At 44.8% G+C, this 19,704-nt stretch overlaps 1 protein-coding gene across 1 annotated transcript in view; it reads right to left on the bottom strand.

Moving 5' to 3' along the window:
• L3MBTL4 (L3MBTL histone methyl-lysine binding protein 4) overlaps positions 1-19,704 on the bottom strand; it is a 319,099-nt gene that overhangs the window by 273,136 nt on the left and 26,259 nt on the right. The window contains exon 4 of the mRNA XM_055080549.1: positions 192-304. Within this exon, the coding sequence (XP_054936524.1) occupies positions 192-304 (113 nt within the window). The remainder of the gene's footprint in view (positions 1-191; positions 305-19,704) is intronic.

Raw genomic sequence — 19,704 nt, 5'->3', positions numbered from 1 at the left:
ACCCAGGCGGGCCGGCCCCAGAGCACACATGGAATCACTAAGGCTTGGATTAGCTTTGTTATGTCAATTTCCAGCAAAAGCCTACAAATCAAATAAGTCGTTATGCTCTCTAGGCAAACGATTTCATTTCAATGGATTCTCTTAAGTGTTGATTCCCTGCAAAACTGTAAGAGCTTCAGGGATTTGTTCACCTTGGAAAACAGCTCAACGGGCGCTGCCACGGCCTCCTGTTCCTTCAAGTACTGCTCCCAAGACCAGGCCTCACGCGTGGCCACCGCAGGGCCTGGAAGAGAAAGCACAAGGGCTGTTCTTGAGACAATTCATGACTGAAAAATTATGCAGTTGAAGATAAATCCAAGAAGCAGGCTAATTACTTAAACCGATGATCAGAAGACCAAGCAACTAACAGGAAGGAGTCTTATCGCTGGCTTTCTGGGAGCATCTGGTACAATCACGTCACCTCACATCCCCAGCTTTTCCTGGGTTAGAACAGACTTATGAACACACCCCATCACCGACCACTGACGACATGCAGGACGGGTGCCCCCAGCCCCCCCTCAAAGAAGAGAGAACAAGCACAGGTTCTCTAGAAGGTGATTTGGTTACTTTTAAGGTGAAGGACCTGAAATTTTTTTAATAATCTCCTTTCACTTTCCTACCTCCTCTTGGTGGGAATGTCAATTGGTACAACCTGTCGAAAGGCAATGTGCAAACTGTCAAAAGCCTTAAAAATTATTTGTATACTTTGAACCAGCCATTCTCCTAGGAATTTGTCTTAATGCAATTACAGTGATGTGCCCAAGAGTTTATCCTAGAACCCTTCATAATAGTGAAATACTGGAAACAAACTGAAGAGAGGGCTGATTAAATGCACTGGACAGACGTGTCGTTTTAATAACAGCTCATAAAATTACATTGCAGAAGACTGCTGAATGGCAGAAAAAGGCCATGTTAATGATACACTAAGTGGGGAAAAAAAGTTTAGGAAACAAAATGATCCCTTTTGGTAAAATATATAATGGAAACAAAAAACACTAAAATCATGTAAATCAAAATCGTAAATGAAGCCATCTTTAGGTTCCGGGATTATAAATAATTTCTTCCCATTTTTCTTTTTACTTTAGTTTTCTGCTTTTCTAGATGAATAACTATCCTTTGTAATTCAATAAAAATATCATTTTTAAATAATAAAAATCTGGCAAAAAAGATTAATAATTGTTTTAAGTTTATATTCTATGTTCCAGTAACTCCTTCTCTAGGGTTAATACGCTAAGGAAGTGGTCCTGATAAAAGCTGATGGTGAAAATGGACATCACACCATTATTACAGCAAAAATGCAAAGTAATATTAACATGGGAGAAAAGCTAAATAAATAATATTTATATATACATATACACATATATACATATATGATTATGAAGTTGTCAAAAACTAAACTTTTTATAAAATATCTTGGGATATCTTGAGAATTTATTATCAAAGTAAGGACACAAAACAGTACATATTTTATGATCTTAATTTTTAAAATACAAATTATTACATATATTAAAACATTTGTTTTTCACATACTTATAAAGCCCCTTCTTCATGCAAGGCAATAGGCATATACGTGTGTCTACATATACAAACACACACGCACAGAAAAGAAACTGGAAAGAAACAGCAAAATATTAACGGTGATTATACGTGGGTGGTGGGATTAACGTATTCTTTCCTTGTTACTTTCTGCAGTTTTAAAATTCTCGACAAGCATTATTATAACCAACCACACACACGCACACTTGCACACACACGCTCATACACACACGCTCCTGGAGAATTCTGGTCAAAAGTGCTCTGCGCACGTTAATTTTAACATTTATCTTGTGGTGAAGTGTTCCCGAGGAAGGTCCAGATGGTGAAAGGTCAGAACTACAAGCGTGCTGGTGGTGACAGGTAGCTAGGCACACCTCGAAGTCAAACATTCGGAACCTCTCAAGACGGCAAAGCAACCTGATGGAATAACGAACACGAAACCCCACCAGCTGTGCAGGAAGAAGTAATATGGACTTTTAATCACTTAAAAAACATGTTCTGAGCTCCTCTTCACATGCCAAGAAGCATGCTGCCCACTGGAAGAAGAATATGACCCAGTCCCTGGTCTAGTAAATGAAAAAGAAATAAATAATGTGTATTATTTTTCCCTTTAATATTCATATATACAATTGACCAAAAAAAGTAATTTAAGCTCAGGTTATAAGGAAAAATCATATCAAATTACAGTTTAAAACAGACCCACAGAGCATGCACATTAATAACTACTGTTTAGGGCTTCCCTGGTGGCGCAGTGGTTGCGCGTCCGCCTGCCGATGCAGGGGAACCGGGTTCGCGCCCCGGTCTGGGAGGATCCCACATGCCGCAGAGCGGCTGGGCCCGTGAGCCATGGCCGCTGAGCCTGCGGGTCCGGAGCCTTTGCTCCGCAACGGGAGAGGCCACAGCAGAGGGAGGCCCGCATACCACAAAAAAAAAAACAAAAAAAACAAACTACTGTTTATCAATCACAACACACTGACCTGTTCTTGCTAAGAAATACACTTATTAAAGTAAAAGAATTTTAAAAAGCACTTTAACCATCAAACAAGGCTAAGAGAAATGTTATCAATGGATTTCCTTGCTTTGTTTGGAAACAGTGTGACATCTCTGTGTGAGTCCCACCAAGGAGCTCGCAGTCTGTTAGCCATCACAGCACTAGAAGATTTGCTGCCATTTCTACACGACATGAGATATTTTATTTTGCTAAACACAGAAAGCAATTTGACAAATGCTGAACATTCTCTGGTAAGATCATTCAACATCCCTATTTTCACATAAGCATTTTACAACATCACAATTATAAGCGTTACCAAAAACATTACAGCAGCGTTGGCTCCAAAGCAAAATAAAATATCTCATGTCGTGTAGAAATGGCAGCAAATCTTCTAGTGCTGTGATGGCTAACAGACTGCGAGCTCCTTGGTGGGACTCACACAGAGATGTCACACTGTTTCCAAACAAAGCAAGGAAATCCATTGATAACATTTCTCTTAGCCTTGTTTGATGGTTAAAGTGCTTTTTAAAATTCTTTTACTTTAATAAGTGTATTTCTTAGCAAGAACAGGTCAGTGTGTTGTGATTGATAAACAGTAGTTTGTTTTTTTTGTTTTTTTTTTTGTGGTATGCGGGCCTCCCTCTGCTGTGGCCTCTCCCGTTGCGGAGCAAAGGCTCCGGACCCGCAGGCTCAGCGGCCATGGCTCACGGGCCCAGCCGCTCTGCGGCATGTGGGATCCTCCCAGACCGGGGCGCGAACCCGGTTCCCCTGCATCGGCAGGCGGACGCGCAACCACTGCGCCACCAGGGAAGCCCTTGCGGGTCAGCTTGAGGTAAGATGACGAACAAAGAGCTTTACTGGCTTTCAAGCTGCTTCACCCACTGCACCCGGGCAGGGGACCTATCTCAGAGTCCTGCTCACCACCGAGTACAGCCTGTCCCCCGGGAATCTACCCAGACCACAGGGGATGCTGCAAAGCCCACTCCACAGCCCTCCGCGCGTGGGCGCCTGAACAGGGAGAACAGCCTGGGGCCTCCTCTGTCTGCAGAGCAGAGTCAGTGGCCTCACCCTCAGTGCACACTCAGGCCTGACTCAGGCCCCCAACGATGAGCTGCGCAGGCCCTAGGTCCCAGCCTGCTGCCCTGCCAGGGAGGGAAGCTAACCCACACCCCATTCACTACTGAATACGTGCCCAGTCCTGGCCATCCAATGAGCCTGACCAAAGAGTCCAGGCAACTGCAGAGCCCACCCTCCAGCCAGCCGTCCTGTCCACCTGTTCTTGGCCGGGGCACAGCCCCCCTCCCTGTCCTCTGAGCTCAAACAGATGCCTCACCCCCAAAAAACCCTAACAGCAGGCCCACCTGCCCAAGGGCTTTACCAGCAGACACGCCCAGAAACCCAAGCCGAGCTGACTGGTGAGGAACCATCTCTGCCAAAGCAAACTGCACAGCCTGGAAGACGAGCCCCACTACTCAGACGCACAGATTCCAACGTGAGGAACCAAGGATCATGAAAAGCCAGGTAACTATGACACCAGCAAAGGAAACCAATAAAGCTCCAATGGCTGACCCCAAAGAAACAGTGAATTATGAACTGTCAGACAAAGATTTCAGAATAGTCCTCCAGAGGAAGCTTAATTAACTACAAGAAAACACAGACAACTAAATGAAACTAGAAAAACAATGCATGAACAAAACAAGAAATTCAACAAGGAAACAGCCGCCATCAAAACAACCACAATAACAAAATAGCCCTAGAGTTCAAAAATACACTCACCGAACTGAAAAATTCAATAGAGAGTCTCAAGAGTAGACTGGACCGCACAGAAGAAAGGATCGGCAACCTGGAGGATAGGACACTGGAAATTCCTCAGTCAGAGGAGCAACAGGAAGAAAGGAGGATAATAGAGAAGAAAGCTGGGCAGAATTATGGGACACGGTGAAAAGAAACAATATTCGCATTATGGAAATTCCAGAAGGAGAAGAGAAAGAAAAAGGGATGGAAAGTGTATCTGAAGCAATAATGGCTGAAAACTTCCCAAATGCAAGGAGAGAAATGGACATTTCACATCCATGAGGCCCAAAAGGAGAGGCCACAGCAGAGGGAGGCCCGCATACCACAAAAAAAAAAACAAAAAAAACAAACTACTGTTTATCAATCACAACACACTGACCTGTTCTTGCTAAGAAATACACTTATTAAAGTAAAAGAATTTTAAAAAGCACTTTAACCATCAAACAAGGCTAAGAGAAATGTTATCAATGGATTTCCTTGCTTTGTTTGGAAACAGTGTGACATCTCTGTGTGAGTCCCACCAAGGAGCTCGCAGTCTGTTAGCCATCACAGCACTAGAAGATTTGCTGCCATTTCTACACGACATGAGATATTTTATTTTGCTAAACACAGAAAGCAATTTGACAAATGCTGAACATTCTCTGGTAAGATCATTCAACATCCCTATTTTCACATAAGCATTTTACAACATCACAATTATAAGCGTTACCAAAAACATTACAGCAGCGTTGGCTCCAAAGCAAATATAAATGTCTCGTTTTCTACAACAGCTGCGTTCCTGAAAAACTTGTGTGTGAGGGGTGACATCACCATGTCGTCCCCAACGTAGAAGAAGGTCATTCCTCACAAGAACCACGAACGACTATTCAAGACCAAGACACACTGAGAGAACCCAGACCCAGGGGTGAGGCTGAGGCCGCCCCTGCACCCCAGAGACCCAGATGGATGCCCAGACGGACACAGTGGGAGGGGAGAGGAGGGGCTGCAGGTGACTCTGACCACACTGCCCCTCCCCCAGGCCTCCCCAAGCCTCAGGCTCCTCCAGTGGGAAATGAGGACCCCGGGGACAGCCGGCCCTCACCCCCAGCATCCTGGGTCACTATGTGGGAGCCCCTACTCTGACGTAGCCCCATGGGGACTGCAGTGGAATCTGGAGGGCACAACGCTGGGGGCTGGCTGTGATGGAGAGGGGGGAGGGGCTCGTGACACCCGCACAGGGATCTCAGGATGGAGTTCACACCTGCATCACCCAGGTGGGGACCCCAACCTGCAGCTCTGCTCACCTGCAGAACCAAGTCAGGGCGCAGTCTGACGAGGGAGCTTGATGGGGTGCATACCTGCCTGAATCGGACCCTCAGGGAGGAGTTCTGTTGGCCCTGAGCCTGCTCTGCCCAAGCCCACGCCAGGTGTTGCGTCCCAGCCCACCCACGTAGAGAGAGCCTTCCAGACCCATCGACCAGAAGCGCTGGGACAGTCCTGGAAGAGGTGTGCCCGGCGGCACTTGAGCAAAGCCAGTGGCCCTGTTCAGCCAGGGAACTGGGGTGCGGGTCAGCTTGAGGTAAGATGACGAACAAAGAGCTTTACTGGCTTTCAAGCTGCTTCACCCACTGCACCCGGGCAGGGGACCTATCTCAGAGTCCTGCTCACCACCGAGTACAGCCTGTCCCCCGGGAATCTACCCAGACCACAGGGGATGCTGCAAAGCCCACTCCACAGCCCTCCGCGCGTGGGCGCCTGAACAGGGAGAACAGCCTGGGGCCTCCTCTGTCTGCAGAGCAGAGTCAGTGGCCTCACCCTCAGTGCACACTCAGGCCTGACTCAGGCCCCCAACGATGAGCTGCGCAGGCCCTAGGTCCCAGCCTGCTGCCCTGCCAGGGAGGGAAGCTAACCCACACCCCATTCACTACTGAATACGTGCCCAGTCCTGGCCGTCCAATGAGCCTGACCAGAGAGCCCAGGAGACTGCAGAGCCCACCCTCCAGCCCCACCTGGGGAGGAACCCAGCCAGCCGTCCTGTCCACCTGTTCTCGGCCGGGGCACAGCCCCCATCCTTGTCCTCTGAGCTCAAACAGATGCCTCACCCCCAAAAAACCCTAACAGCAGGCCCACCTGCCCAAGGGCTTTACCAGCAGACACGCCCAGAAACCCAAGCCGAGCTGACTGGTGAGGAACCATCTCTGCCAAAGCAAACTGCACAGCCTGGAAGACGAGCCCCACTACTCAGACGCACAGATTCCAACGTGAGGAACCAAGGATCATGAAAAGCCAGGTAACTATGACACCAGCAAAGGAAACCAATAAAGCTCCAATGGCTGACCCCAAAGAAACAGTGAATTATGAACTGTCAGACAAAGATTTCAGAATAGTCCTCCAGAGGAAGCTTAATTAACTACAAGAAAACACAGACAACTAAATGAAACTAGAAAAACAATGCATGAACAAAACAAGAAATTCAACAAGGAAACAGCCGCCATCAAAACAACCACAATAACAAAATAGCCCTAGAGTTCAAAAATACACTCACCGAACTGAAAAATTCAATAGAGAGTCTCAAGAGTAGACTGGACCGCACAGAAGAAAGGATCGGCAACCTGGAGGATAGGACACTGGAAATTCCTCAGTCAGAGGAGCAACAGGAAGAAAGGAGGATAATAGAGAAGAAAGCTGGGCAGAATTATGGGACACGGTGAAAAGAAACAATATTCGCATTATGGAAATTCCAGAAGGAGAAGAGAAAGAAAAAGGGATGGAAAGTGTATCTGAAGCAATAATGGCTGAAAACTTCCCAAATGCAAGGAGAGAAATGGACATTTCACATCCATGAGGCCCAAAAGGGCCCCAAATAGGTTGAACCCAAACAGGATTACACTGAGACACATTATAATTAAATAGTCAAAAGTCAAAGACAAAGAAAGAATTTTAAGAGCAGCAAGAGAAAGAGAGACGTCACATACAAGGGAAACCCCATAACACTATGAGCGAATTTCTCAACAGAAACCTTTCAGGCCAGGAGAGAATGGGACAGTTTATTCAAAGGGCTGAAAGAAAGCAGGGTCAGTGCTTGGATGGGCTGGAGGCTGGTGGCGTGTGCATGTGTGTTACACCCTATGAAAGCACAGGTGCACTTGAGCCAGGCCACGTCCTCACAGACAGCAGACACTGGGATGCCTAGGGTTAGCTCTTAGAAGCACCCCCTTTACAAAGGGCTCACCATGTCTAAGAGGACCAGGCAGCAACATCGCCCTTGGAAAAGGGGTTGGCACACTGAGCAGGATACATCCCAGACCAGATACCCGTTAATCCTGTAAACCACAATTGTGTCCTGCTTTATCATTTCAGATCTGGAGTTTGGAATAATTGAGTTTATTTAAATTGACAGAAAACAACCTCTACTACTTTATTTCAGCTCTTTATATGAACAGCCCTCCATATGTGCGTGCTAGTGTTTTTTGTTCCCAACTCCTCTTATAAAATTCCATAACATAAAAAGCACAGCATACTGTTTAAAAATGGAAAGAAGCCCTAGCTGTCATCTAGCTCTGTGATTTTTTTCAAACTTTAAATTTCTTTCTATCTTGTAATACCCTATAATGGAAAAGAATCTGAAAAAGAATATATATATTACATATACACACACACACACACACACACACACACACACACACACATATAACTGAATCACTTTGCTGTGCACCTGAATCACTGTAAGTCAACTATACTTCAATAAAAATCCAAAAAATATTATAACAGTATATTGTTAATTGAAGGTAATTTTACCATATTTAATTATATTAGTGATTTTAAACAGTCTCTTCGTCATTTAAAAAGTGATGCATGCTGATTTTAAATTCATTGCCAAAAAAAGGCATGGTCTGTCAACAAACAAAACTATATATCAAATTTTCTTTGGGGACCAAATGTACATTAAAATTTAACCATATACTATAGAATCAAAAATAGATAAAAACTGTTTCCAAAAATAAATAAATAAAATTTTTAAAATTAAATTAAAATGTTTCATCAATATGGGGGCTATAAGAATATTCTCTCTGGTATGACCCCGTTTTTACCTACAAAAGTATCTTTCTAGGAGCCCCACCATGAGACACCCCGTGAGTACAGGTACGCTGCCTGCCCCATGCTCTGGCCACCTGGCATCACATTCATCTCCCTGAGAGAGCAGAGACTGACAGATGAAGCCTCACCTGACACTAAGAACACCTAGTTCTAGGAAACTGCACAATATTTACTAGTGATTTTCTAAACTAAAATTTAGAATGGCTGGGGGTGAAGAATGAATAAACTGTCATTCTTAAGGACAGAACCACGTAAATCCTGTAACTCATGTCCCTGAGAGACACCTTCCCAATTCCATTAACCATAATCACAGTCTTTCACACCAACGTTTCAACTTCATCTCAAAAGTTATGTTGCATCCGGCTCCACCGGCAGCATCTCAGAAAATGTGAGAAAAACATTTTTTTTGGTTGGTTGTCGGTAGCAACCAACCAATTTTATTACACACAGATATAAATAATGCCTCCCTTTGTGGTACCAACTGGAAATGATACAATTTTCCCAACATTATAACAACTTATCACCGCTGGGAAATAACCCCAAAACAGAAGCTCCACGAATATAACTGCACTTCCCAACCTCTCACATGGTAATAACTCTGCGCGTCTCCGTAGCAGGGACTTCTGCCTGCTCTGCTGAGAACATTTTTCATTTGCAAAGGTAGAGGCTGCATCTCATTCCAGTACTGAATTCAAAACCACTTGTTGCTCATTTCCCTGCGCGTAGCGGGTGCCGAGAGCCAGGACACACCAGGAAACGCTCGGGGACTTGACTCGTGCTCACGTGACATCTACTCTAGTGGGGGAGACACAGGTGCAGACAGACAAGTGTCACCCTCACCCGGCATACGGGGGGACTCAACGTTTCTGTGCATAAATAGGCAGACACAAGTGTTAAGGTGCACCAGTTAAGAAACCCAATCAGTGCATCTGGGAACAAAATAAAGAAGGATGAATTCTGACCAGAGGGCGCTTCCTGGAGACCGTTGCTCTCCCAGACAATCAGAAAATCAGCAGGCGGCCCAGGGAGGACCAGAGGGCCAGGCCGCAGGGGGAAGAGCCCCTGACAACGCCCGCCTGGGCGCCACCGCCCGGCCTGTGGGACACACGGAGCAGGCGGCAGGACCGCTGCCCGGGGACGGAGTAACCGGAAAATCGGGCCAGTTCTTCCAAGTCGGAAGTAAGAACTTGCTCTAGCACCAGTGCTGAGTCAGAAGGAAACAAATGCCAGAGGCAAAGATTGAAGGCGGAACGATGACAACAGTCTAGGCAGAGGTAACGAGGGCGTCCCCTAGAGAAAGGCGGGGAGCCAAGGGGCGACGCAGAACTCAGAACTAAAACCGAAGGACCTCAGCCAACAACTAACTGCCAGGGGCGGGGTGGGGCAGGGCGAGGTGGTCCAGGGAGGAGGATCCATCGGGGGAACGCAGTGGGGAATCAGCAAATCGAGGGAGCAACGCAGGAGGCTGCAAGGAGGACAGGTTATTGCCAGAGATGTTGAGTTTTAGGTATCTGGAATAATCTAAGCATATATATATATATATATATATCCAACAAAAGGAGATCCCAAATTTTTCAGCAAGAGGCAACAACTGAGAAACATGGAGAAAGAAGAACCAAGGTCAGAACGTGCGCATCCAGGTCAGGGGTGAGTGAAGAGGTGGGGAGGAGGACGGGGGACAAGGAGAATTGGCAGGGACCCGGGGACACACACAAGACCTGCAAGTCAGGGCGGCAGAGGGTCCCAAGGGCTGAAGGACCAGCACCGTCCGATGCGGAAGAAGGTCCAGTGAGACTAACCTGGGAGAAGCAGCTGCGGCCGGGTGGCCAGGGTGTCACCGTGGCCTCAGGGACAGAGGCTTCGGTGGAAGAATGTGCTCGGAGGTCAGACTGCACGAGGCCAAACACTGCAAAGAAAGTCTCAGGGAAGCAGAAAGTGTGCCACACTCTGAGAGGCTTGCAGACGAGGAGAAGAGACAGGTCGCAGGAGAGCTGGAGGGGCATCAGTCACACCACGAAAACGGAGCTCTTCTCGTTCTTAAGGACAGCAGGGGGCAGAGGGCGTTTCAATCCATCAGCTGAGGGACAAGAACCGGAAGACAGAGATGAGGCTCCTAGAAGAGGGGGTGACCCAGGGGGATGTGCAAGACACAAGGCTCTGAGAACACAGCAGAGGAAGGGCCCTACTAACGTCAGAGAACCTTCGGGAAGGAGAGAGAAGACATCAATCACCCTAGGACCTCGATCTCCATGACCAGGAGTGCGTCACGCGGGGAGCACAAGGGCAGGACAGTGATGGAAATTCCTCTGGGACCAGATGTGAGGCCCACGAGGCTGTCCTGAGAGCCGCTCAGCCAAGCCGGTGACTCTCAGAGGGGCTCCCGGCAGTCTGGGAGCGGAGCAGATAGTTCAGTCCATGGACAGCTGGGCACCGATGAGGAGACAGCCCAGTGGATGAAGGGCACCAGCCTCGAGCATATAAGGTGAAACGCTCCAGAGGCCCCACCTGGCCGGGGGCGCAGGAAGTCAGGAAACTACTGATGAACACAGAGGAACAGAAAAGCTAACACACAGGACATGAGTGCTTTGACAAGCTTCCATGGAACGAAGGAATAGAAGGACCCGTGGTTCTGAGGGTGGGACCAAGAGAGGATTTCAGGGTCCAAAATGCGGTGACTCAGCCATTTCCCCAGCTGCTGCCACAAGTGGACAGAACAACAGTGGACAGAACAACAATGCACAGGACCAACACAGGAAACCTGCGTGCAGCAGAGAAGAGAGGTGTGTAAACAACTTATTCTAATACGGTGGTTTTCAAAGTGTGGTCACCCCCAGTCTGGTCATACCCCAGACTTAATGATTCAGAAACTCTCCACTTTAACAATTATTCTAAGTGATTCTGATGCATGCTAAAGTTTGAGAACCATTGTTCTTAATTAATGTGAAGAAACCTACAAAGTAGAGAGAAAACTAATTATGGTTGATATCATCAAAGAAGGTTTCCCAGATGATGTGACATGTGCGTTAAAGGATAAAGTTCTCAAAGTGTGGTACTCAGAACTACAGCATCAGTATCACCTGGGGAACTGTTAGAAATACAAATGTGGGGCATCAATTAAAATTTTGGGCATCTACTGAATCAGAAACTCTGGGGGGATGCCTATGAGCTGTTTTCACAAGGCCTCCCTTTGAAGCAGCTCATGTTTGAGAGCTCCAGCTCCGGAATGAGGGTCAGACTCCAGCTGCAGATGGCCCTAGAGACAGGGGCAGGACTGAGAACTCTCTGACCACAGTCCTGTTCTTGAATTTCCATGAGTCCCCATCCTCCCCCAGCATGAATTTCACAGTACAGCCCATTTCCTGAGGAAGCTGGAGTGATCTCTCTTCCTTGCAAAAGAAATCTAATTAAAACACCACGGGAAGAATTTTAGTCTTAAGCCTATATACATGCTGTGAAACCAGCAGAAGTTTTTAAGGAAAGAAATGCCATAATAAGTTTTGGACTTGTTTCTCCTCTGCCCTGCCCTTTGCTGGTTTTTTGGTAGTTTTGATTTTTTTCAAGACACCGCTGGTTGCAGTTGTAGAGATCATGGAGTAGAATAAGGAGAGAGAACTGATACCAGAGGTAGCAGAAAGGTGGCTGTTTCAACAAGCTAGCCCGAGATGACGAGGTCTTGATGTGATACAGCTGGTGAGGATGGAGAGGAGCAGAGAGGAGTCAGGGAGAGATCTGAGTAGGACCTGACATGCTGGACATCAGTGAGGTGGGAGAGAGACCTTCTTTACGACTGTGCCGAGACAGGCTTAGAGGGCAAGATGAATACGTTTTCAGAGATGTTAAACCCCTGAAATCTAAAGGGTCTAAAGGATATGCAGGATGAACTATCTAGGGGGCATTAGAAACGGGTTTTTCAGGAGAAAGATCAAGACTGGGAACTTGGATTTCATGGCCATCAGTGTACAGGGGGGTTGAGATTCTCCGGGAGTGTATGAAGAGCACAAAGTAGGCAGCGGGCCCAAGAGCAGAACTGTAGGGAACTGAAGTACTTCAGATGTGGGCAGAAGACAAACAATCAGTAAAGGATAGTGAGAAGGAGCAACCAGAGAACAGGATGAATGAGGGAGGAAACACCTTCAAGAAGTAGGGAGTAGTAGCTATCAAATTTAATAAAAATATAAAACAACTTGAAGACTCAACAAAGGTCACTAATTTTAGTAACTGGAAGGACTTACATGGCCTTTACCTGAGACTTTAACACAGAGAATGACTAAAGATGTAGGAAAAAGCAGGGACCTGAAGCTGGGGAAAGAGATGGGATCAAAAACAGGTGGTGGGATTAGCCTCAGGATGGTTTCTATAAGAAAACAAGGAAAGGGTGCTGGTCCAACGAAGCCCAGAGGTGAACAGGAGAAAGGCTGGAAGCATAGTCTGTGAGGAGGACAAAGTTTACAGGTATGCAGGTAGAAATGCAAACTGGAAATAGTAATCTTCAGAAGTAACAACTCAAAGAGCAGCCAGACTACGGTGACGGAGGAGACATGTATGACAAAACAGAGAAAACCAATGCAAATATGGTCAGTAATATTGTAATAGCTTTGTACAGGGACAGATGGTTACTAGCCTTATCGTGGTGATCATTTCATAAGGTATGCAAATGTCTAATCACTAGGTAGTTCACCTGAAACTAACGGAATATTGTACATCAACTATATTTCAACAAAGCAAAACGAGAAAACAGTGCAAGCCAGGTGTGCTCATTGATTCAACCAACAGAGTTTTCTGTGACACAGGCCCTGTGTTAGTTGCTAATGATTCAAAGAAGAAGATATGGTTTTTTTCCCCTTAAGAAGCTTACAGCTTAGTGGGGAACCAGGCAACTATTATACAAAAAGGAATATCCAACTACAGAGACAGGAACTAAGGGCTATAAGAACACGGTGGACAAAACAATCGACACTGTCTTCAGGGCATTACGTTTTCATTTTTCATTCAACAAATATTAAGCATAATGCTTATGATATGCTACAAGCTTATAATACAGCATGAAACAAACTAACAAAAATCCCTACCATTACCCACCATAAATTCTAGTGTGTGAAGACAGATGATAAATAAGTAAAATACATAGTATGTCAGATGGCAATAAGTGTTAAGGAGAAAATATAACAGAGAAAGCAGCTAGGCAGTATTAGCAGGAGGGGCTCTGCAGACTTCCCACCAGAAAGGATGGAAGCAACAAGGCAATGGAATGACATCTTAAATGCAATGAAACCATGAAACTGTCAAGTGAGAATTATACATCCAATGAAAACATCCTCCAGAAAGGGTGAAATAATGAAATTTTCAGATTCATTAAAACTCATTTTGATATGTCCACATTTCACTTACAGAATACAGTTTCCATTCCTGAGTTCTTCTTCACTCCTACAGAATACATTTTGTCTCCTACAGATATTCTTGTAAAACTTTTTTTTTTAACATTTAAGTCTTCAATCTACTAGGAATTAATTTTTTAGACATATGATCAGTTTGGCAAACATAACCTACTAAATAATCTATGGTTTGTCCTCTTAAAATGATTTACCCATGTACACTGTGTACATTAGCCTATGTGTAATATATTACATTCTCACATCTCTTTCTGGTTTCTCTATTCTGTTCCACAGATTCTTGGTCTATTACTATACTACCAGAATGTCTGGGATTTCAGTATAAAATACCTGTATACAATTTAAATTAAAACCAGTTGGGATTCTATTTTGGAATTGAATTAACTGTTAATTTGATGGAAACTGACATTTTTGTGGCATGTATTTCCATTTGTTCAGATATTAATTTATATATACCAACAGAATTTTCTAGTTTTCTTAACAAGGTCCTTCACATTTCTTGTTCAACTTATTCTAAATATTTTATACATTATTGCTTTTATGCATGCAATATTTTTCCCTTTTCAATTTCTAGGTACTGATGACATACAGAAAAAGCTAATGACTTTTTATACTTATCCTCTATCCAACCACCTCAACTTTCTTATATTAATTCTATTGAATAGTAGCTTATAATTAGATTCTCCTGGGTTTTCTAGGTATAAAATCACATCATCTGCAAAAAAATATAGCTTTATCTCTTTCCAAAGTTTATACCACTCATTAAATTTTGTTTTTTATTTCATTCACTAAAATCGTCAAGAGAGTAGTGAATAGCAATGGTGATAGTGGGCACCTCTATTTCCTGATTTTAATTTAAATGGTTTTGATGTTTAGCTATTCAGTATATTTGCTATTACATTTTGGTAAATAATTTTTATTATATTCAATACTATTTTACATACAAATTTTTGCTAGGAATGGCAGTTAAATTCTACCAAAAGTCTTTTTCAGTGTTAAAGATCATTATATGGCTTTTCCCTTTTAATCTGTTGATGTGTGAATTATGTTGGCAGATTTTACAATACTGAACTCTGTTTCACCGCTGAAGTTTACACTACTGGATACTATACCCTCCTTGGTAACAGGATATCATTTTTCTAATATATTGCTAGATTATACTTGGCAATATTTATTTAGAATTTCATATTTGTATGTGATATGCATTTGCAGTCCAGAGTTTTGTTTTTTATATTACATTCCTCAAATCTCATATGCTGGCTTCATAAAAAATTTTTCACCTTTTTATGTGGCTTGGAAGAGTCTGAATATCATTGGAATGATCTGTTCTTTTAAAGTTGAAGAATAGTTCAGCTGTGATACTGGCTGGACCTCATCTTCCAGTCTCTTTTACTGTATGACCTATTCAAATGTTCGACTTTTCCTGGGTGCATTTTGATAATCATTAGCTAGGAAATCATCCAGTTACTCCAGAGTTTCAAACGTGTTGCTATAGAAATGCCTGTATTATTCTCTCTTGTTTTAATTAAAAAAAAAAAAAAACCAACTTCTCCCACATCTTTAGTTAGTTTTCCTCACTTGTAATTAAGGTTAAGATGCATATATTTAGGAGAATGGGTAAATGGTGACAGCATTAAAAGAGACCAAGAACAAAGAGAAAAGAAGACTGGGGAGAGTGTGAGTTGATATGGTGAAGGATAACCAGGTGGAATCCACTTCCAGCTTGGAGCTGAGATTTGAACCTGCAGTGAGGCAGAAACAACCGGGGTACCATCCAGATAACAGAAGTCATCAAGAGAAAAAGTGCAAAATGGGAAGAGAATCATAGCTGAAACATAGGGGAATCTCAACACTCAAATGGAAGGTAAAAACCTGATAGAAGATAAAGCACTGAGACATAAAATCCAGGACAGACTGATGTATCAGGATACAAAGAGAGAGCAAGTGATGAAGGAGGAGGAGAGAAGAAAGGAGGGGAGGACGAGGAAGGGAAAGAAGAGGAGGCGGAGGAGAGGAAGAGACAGTCATCACCTCAACTGAGAGATCAGACCAGATGGGTGACTGTGGACACAGGGACGAGAACAAGGACACAAGGCCAAAGAGGTGAAGGGTCACTTGAACAGCGGGTTGAATGCGGATCAGGATTCCTGAGTGGGCCCAGGTCTGTCACTAGAGGAGAAAGAAGAACTAAGAAAGCTCCAAGTTCTTACAGGAATATTCAGGTGATGGTGAAGTTTACCATAAAGAGACATTTGTGTGCAGATTTGCCCACGTTAACTGGTTTCCCCCTTGATACGTAGTGGATGTGGGGAAGGCAGGTCTACGAGAATAACCTGTATTACCGAGACACTGTGAAGAAGACCCAAATAACTACAGGTTGATATTAAAATACTCCCCTATGAATCCCATGCTATCAGTCATCAAATTAACATCCGTCTGTATGAGTTGGCAATATCCTCTTCATAAAATGATTAACTACATATTTCCCTTGACCTTTGCTTCTCTGTATCCTAGAAACATCTCCTGTAATCTGGTGAATATAATAGAGCTCCAGTTGTTACTGCTACTTTCATTAATTTAATTAATCTGTCGATCAGAATTTAGAGTTTCCTCTACTCAAGACATCCCCTGCTGTACTTCAATTAATGGACATACTTAAAATATTATTCAAGATTGTTTAGGGACTTCCCTGGTGGTGCACTGCTTAAGACTCTGCCTGCTAATGCAGGGGATACGGGTTCGAGCCCTGGTCGGGGAAGATCCCACGTGCTGCGGAGCAGCTAAGCTGGTGCGCCACAACCACTGACGCCTGTGTGCCCTAGAGCCCGAGCGCCGCAACTACTGAGCCCACGTGCCACAACTACTGAAGCCCGCATGCCCAGAGCCCGTGCTCTGCAACTAGAGAAGCCACCGCGATGAGAAGCCCGTGCACCACAACAGAGAGTAGCCCCTGCTCGCCACAACTAGAGAAAGCCCTCGCACAGCAACAAAGACCCAATGCAGCGCCCCCCCCCAAAAAAGAGATTGTTTGTTCTCTTGACATTGAAAGTGTTTAAAATAAATTATTCCCCAAATCATATCTTAACCTCACAGCTTGCTAACCTTTTAAAGCACGAATCATTCTCAGGGAATGTAAGTTTAAAATCCATGAAGGAACACTGAATTTCAGTTCACTAGCAGACCATTTGGGGCAAGATAGAGTACTTTTATTAGTTGAATGATAAATTAGCACTGTTTAAAGAAAATTTTTAATGTAAAATCATCTAGAACAGTTTTGTGAAATTAAATTCCTGAAAAGCATATTCAAAGCAGCAGCAAAGATTTCATTAGTCCCCATCGGCCTCTTTGCCGCTGAGCTCTTTAGGACTCTTTTGTTATGAGAGCCCCTTGGTCCTGACTAGAATATTAATGCTGTGTACATGCAACAGGAAAGTGCCATAACTGTAGACCTCATGACTAAAAACCCCTAAAATAAAGGAGCTCAATAATGGTGCCATTCCCTTAGCAACAGGTACACGATAATTCCCACTTCCTGCAAGGAGGCTCAAAGTGATTCTGCAACTTAGAACTTGTGGAGGCAGAATAACAGCCCCCAAAGATGTCCCTACCCTAATCCCCAGAAACTGTGAGCATGCTATGTTATATGGAAAAAGTGATTTTGCTGCTGTGATTAAGCTTCTTGAGATGGGGAGATCATCTTGGCTTATACATGTGGGTCCAATATAACCACAGGGGTCCCTGAAAGTGGAGAAGTTTTCCTGGCTGTGGTCAGAGGAAGATGTGACTATGACAGAAAAACCCGAGAGATGCTCGTTTGCTGGCTCTGAAGACAGAGGAAGGGGCCATGAGCCAAGGAGTGCAGGTGACCCGTAGAAGCTGGAAAAGGCAGGAAACAGTTCCTCCCCTTGAGCCTCTGGAAGGGACGCAGCCCTGACCACTAACTTTAGCCCAGTGGGACCCATGTCAGGCTTCTAACCCGAGGAACCAGAAGACAACAAACTTCTGCTGTTGGAACTGCTAAGTCATGGTTATAGAAAACTAACACTGAACTGTAATCAGGAATAATTGATATTTAGTAAACTGTTCAAACTCACTACCAAAAAGTTTCTAAATGCTCAACAAATGGATCAAATAATCATATTTCATTAGCCTGAAAAATAAGTAATCCACAAATAAAATAGCTTAGGACAAGAGGTATCACACAGCGTTTACTGTATTCTCTGATTCGAACTGAGGTTCACTGTATAAAATACAGAAATTATAAAAGAACTTTAAAAACACATCCATAGCTAATATTTTCCTGTCCCATTAAGCTAATGCTTGGGAAACTAATTTATAACAGCACATGTTGTCTACAGAAACCTTGCACTATCCTAGCGTTTTCTGTACAGAAAGCTTACGATGTTAATTCTCCAAAATAGGTTTAAATATAGTCATAAAGCTTCGGGCTGGGAGGTATCTAATAAATCAGCTAATCATTCTAAATATGAAAGAAGTGATTTCCCCAAGGTTCAGTTTTGGCATAAATGTCTTATTTCATGGCTCCATCACTCTGATAAGCCATAAATGTGCACTAATTTAAATAGCTGTTTTCAATTCCCAAGGATCCTTTCTGTGCTTTAAAAATCATCAATAAAATATAGCTTCCTTGTCAAACTACATCCTGAATTATTGAATTCAGACTTGCTATTATAAAAAATTAATTGTGACAACTATCAGCGAAAAATAATTTCTCCTAAGATACCAAGCCCTGTAAAGACCATTACAGATAGTTAAAAGTACAAAGAAAACGGCAAACCACAGGCTCATCTTGGTAGAATACTTTTCAACACACAGCAAAATTAAAATAGCAGTGTCATAAACTTCTAAAACCTGGCTTTCTATAGCTTTAGGCTTAATTGCACAAAGCAACCTATGCAACATCTCCATCACAGAGACCGATCCATTCGGGGTAGAAAGCGTGCGTCCAGAGCTCTGTGCGGGGCCCCGGCCCTGGTTCTGGGGGCTCCGTCTGAGACCCTCGCTGGCTTCTCCTCCTCTCCTCACAGCGGGGCGGGTATCCTCAGCCTTCTGCCCAACATGCTCCCCAGAGAGGACTCCCTGCACTCACAGGTTCACCGCTACCTACACACCTGACGATCCCTTCCACCCCTCTCACCAAACCCCCGGAATGTTCCGCAGACCCTCAGTCTCCACACGAAAGCCCAGCCTCGTCCCTCGAGTGCAACCCCCGCGTCCCTAAGGTCAGTGAGCAGCACCCACGCTGGATCCGGTGGTGGCTCCTCCAGCCCCTGAAGTCAGCCACCCACCAGTCCCAAGGCTCCTCCCTCTGCGATCTGTGGCGTCTTCTCGGCCTGTGAGAGCCCAGCAGGCCTGTCTCGTGGGCACCCGGCTCCCTCCACCCCCTCCTCTGCCCACACGCACTCCAGCCCTCTCGAGGGACAGCCCAAGTCCCGACGTCCACATGGCGCAGCACAGCACCCACGGTCCTTCCCCACCGGTCCCCCCAGCTCTTGGCCTCATCAACCACCTTCTCTAGTCACTTGTGTAAACACGTATGGAGGACCCACTACGTGCTGGGCTCTATGGACACGACCGGAGACAAAAACAGGCATGAGGCCTTACTCTCAAGCATTAAAACCTAATGGAGAAATAATCCAAAATACAATTATGAACCAAGAGCTTTTACAGAACATAGGGCCTTGAGAGCACAGAACAGACCGCCCGGCCTAGTCCAGGAGATCAGGGGAAGCCTTCCTGACACGCGGCTCAAAAACCCAAACCCAGGGGCTTCCCTGGTGGCGCAGTGGTTGAGAGTCCGCCTGCCGATGCAGGGGACACGGGTTCGTGCCCCGGTCCGGGAAGATCCCACGTGCC

Source organism: Physeter macrocephalus, chromosome 19 (genome assembly GCF_002837175.3).
Source record: "Physeter macrocephalus isolate SW-GA chromosome 19, ASM283717v5, whole genome shotgun sequence".
In the NCBI taxonomy this organism is placed as follows: domain Eukaryota; kingdom Metazoa; phylum Chordata; class Mammalia; order Artiodactyla; family Physeteridae; genus Physeter; species Physeter macrocephalus.
This window is presented reverse-complemented; position numbering and strand designations above follow the sequence as displayed.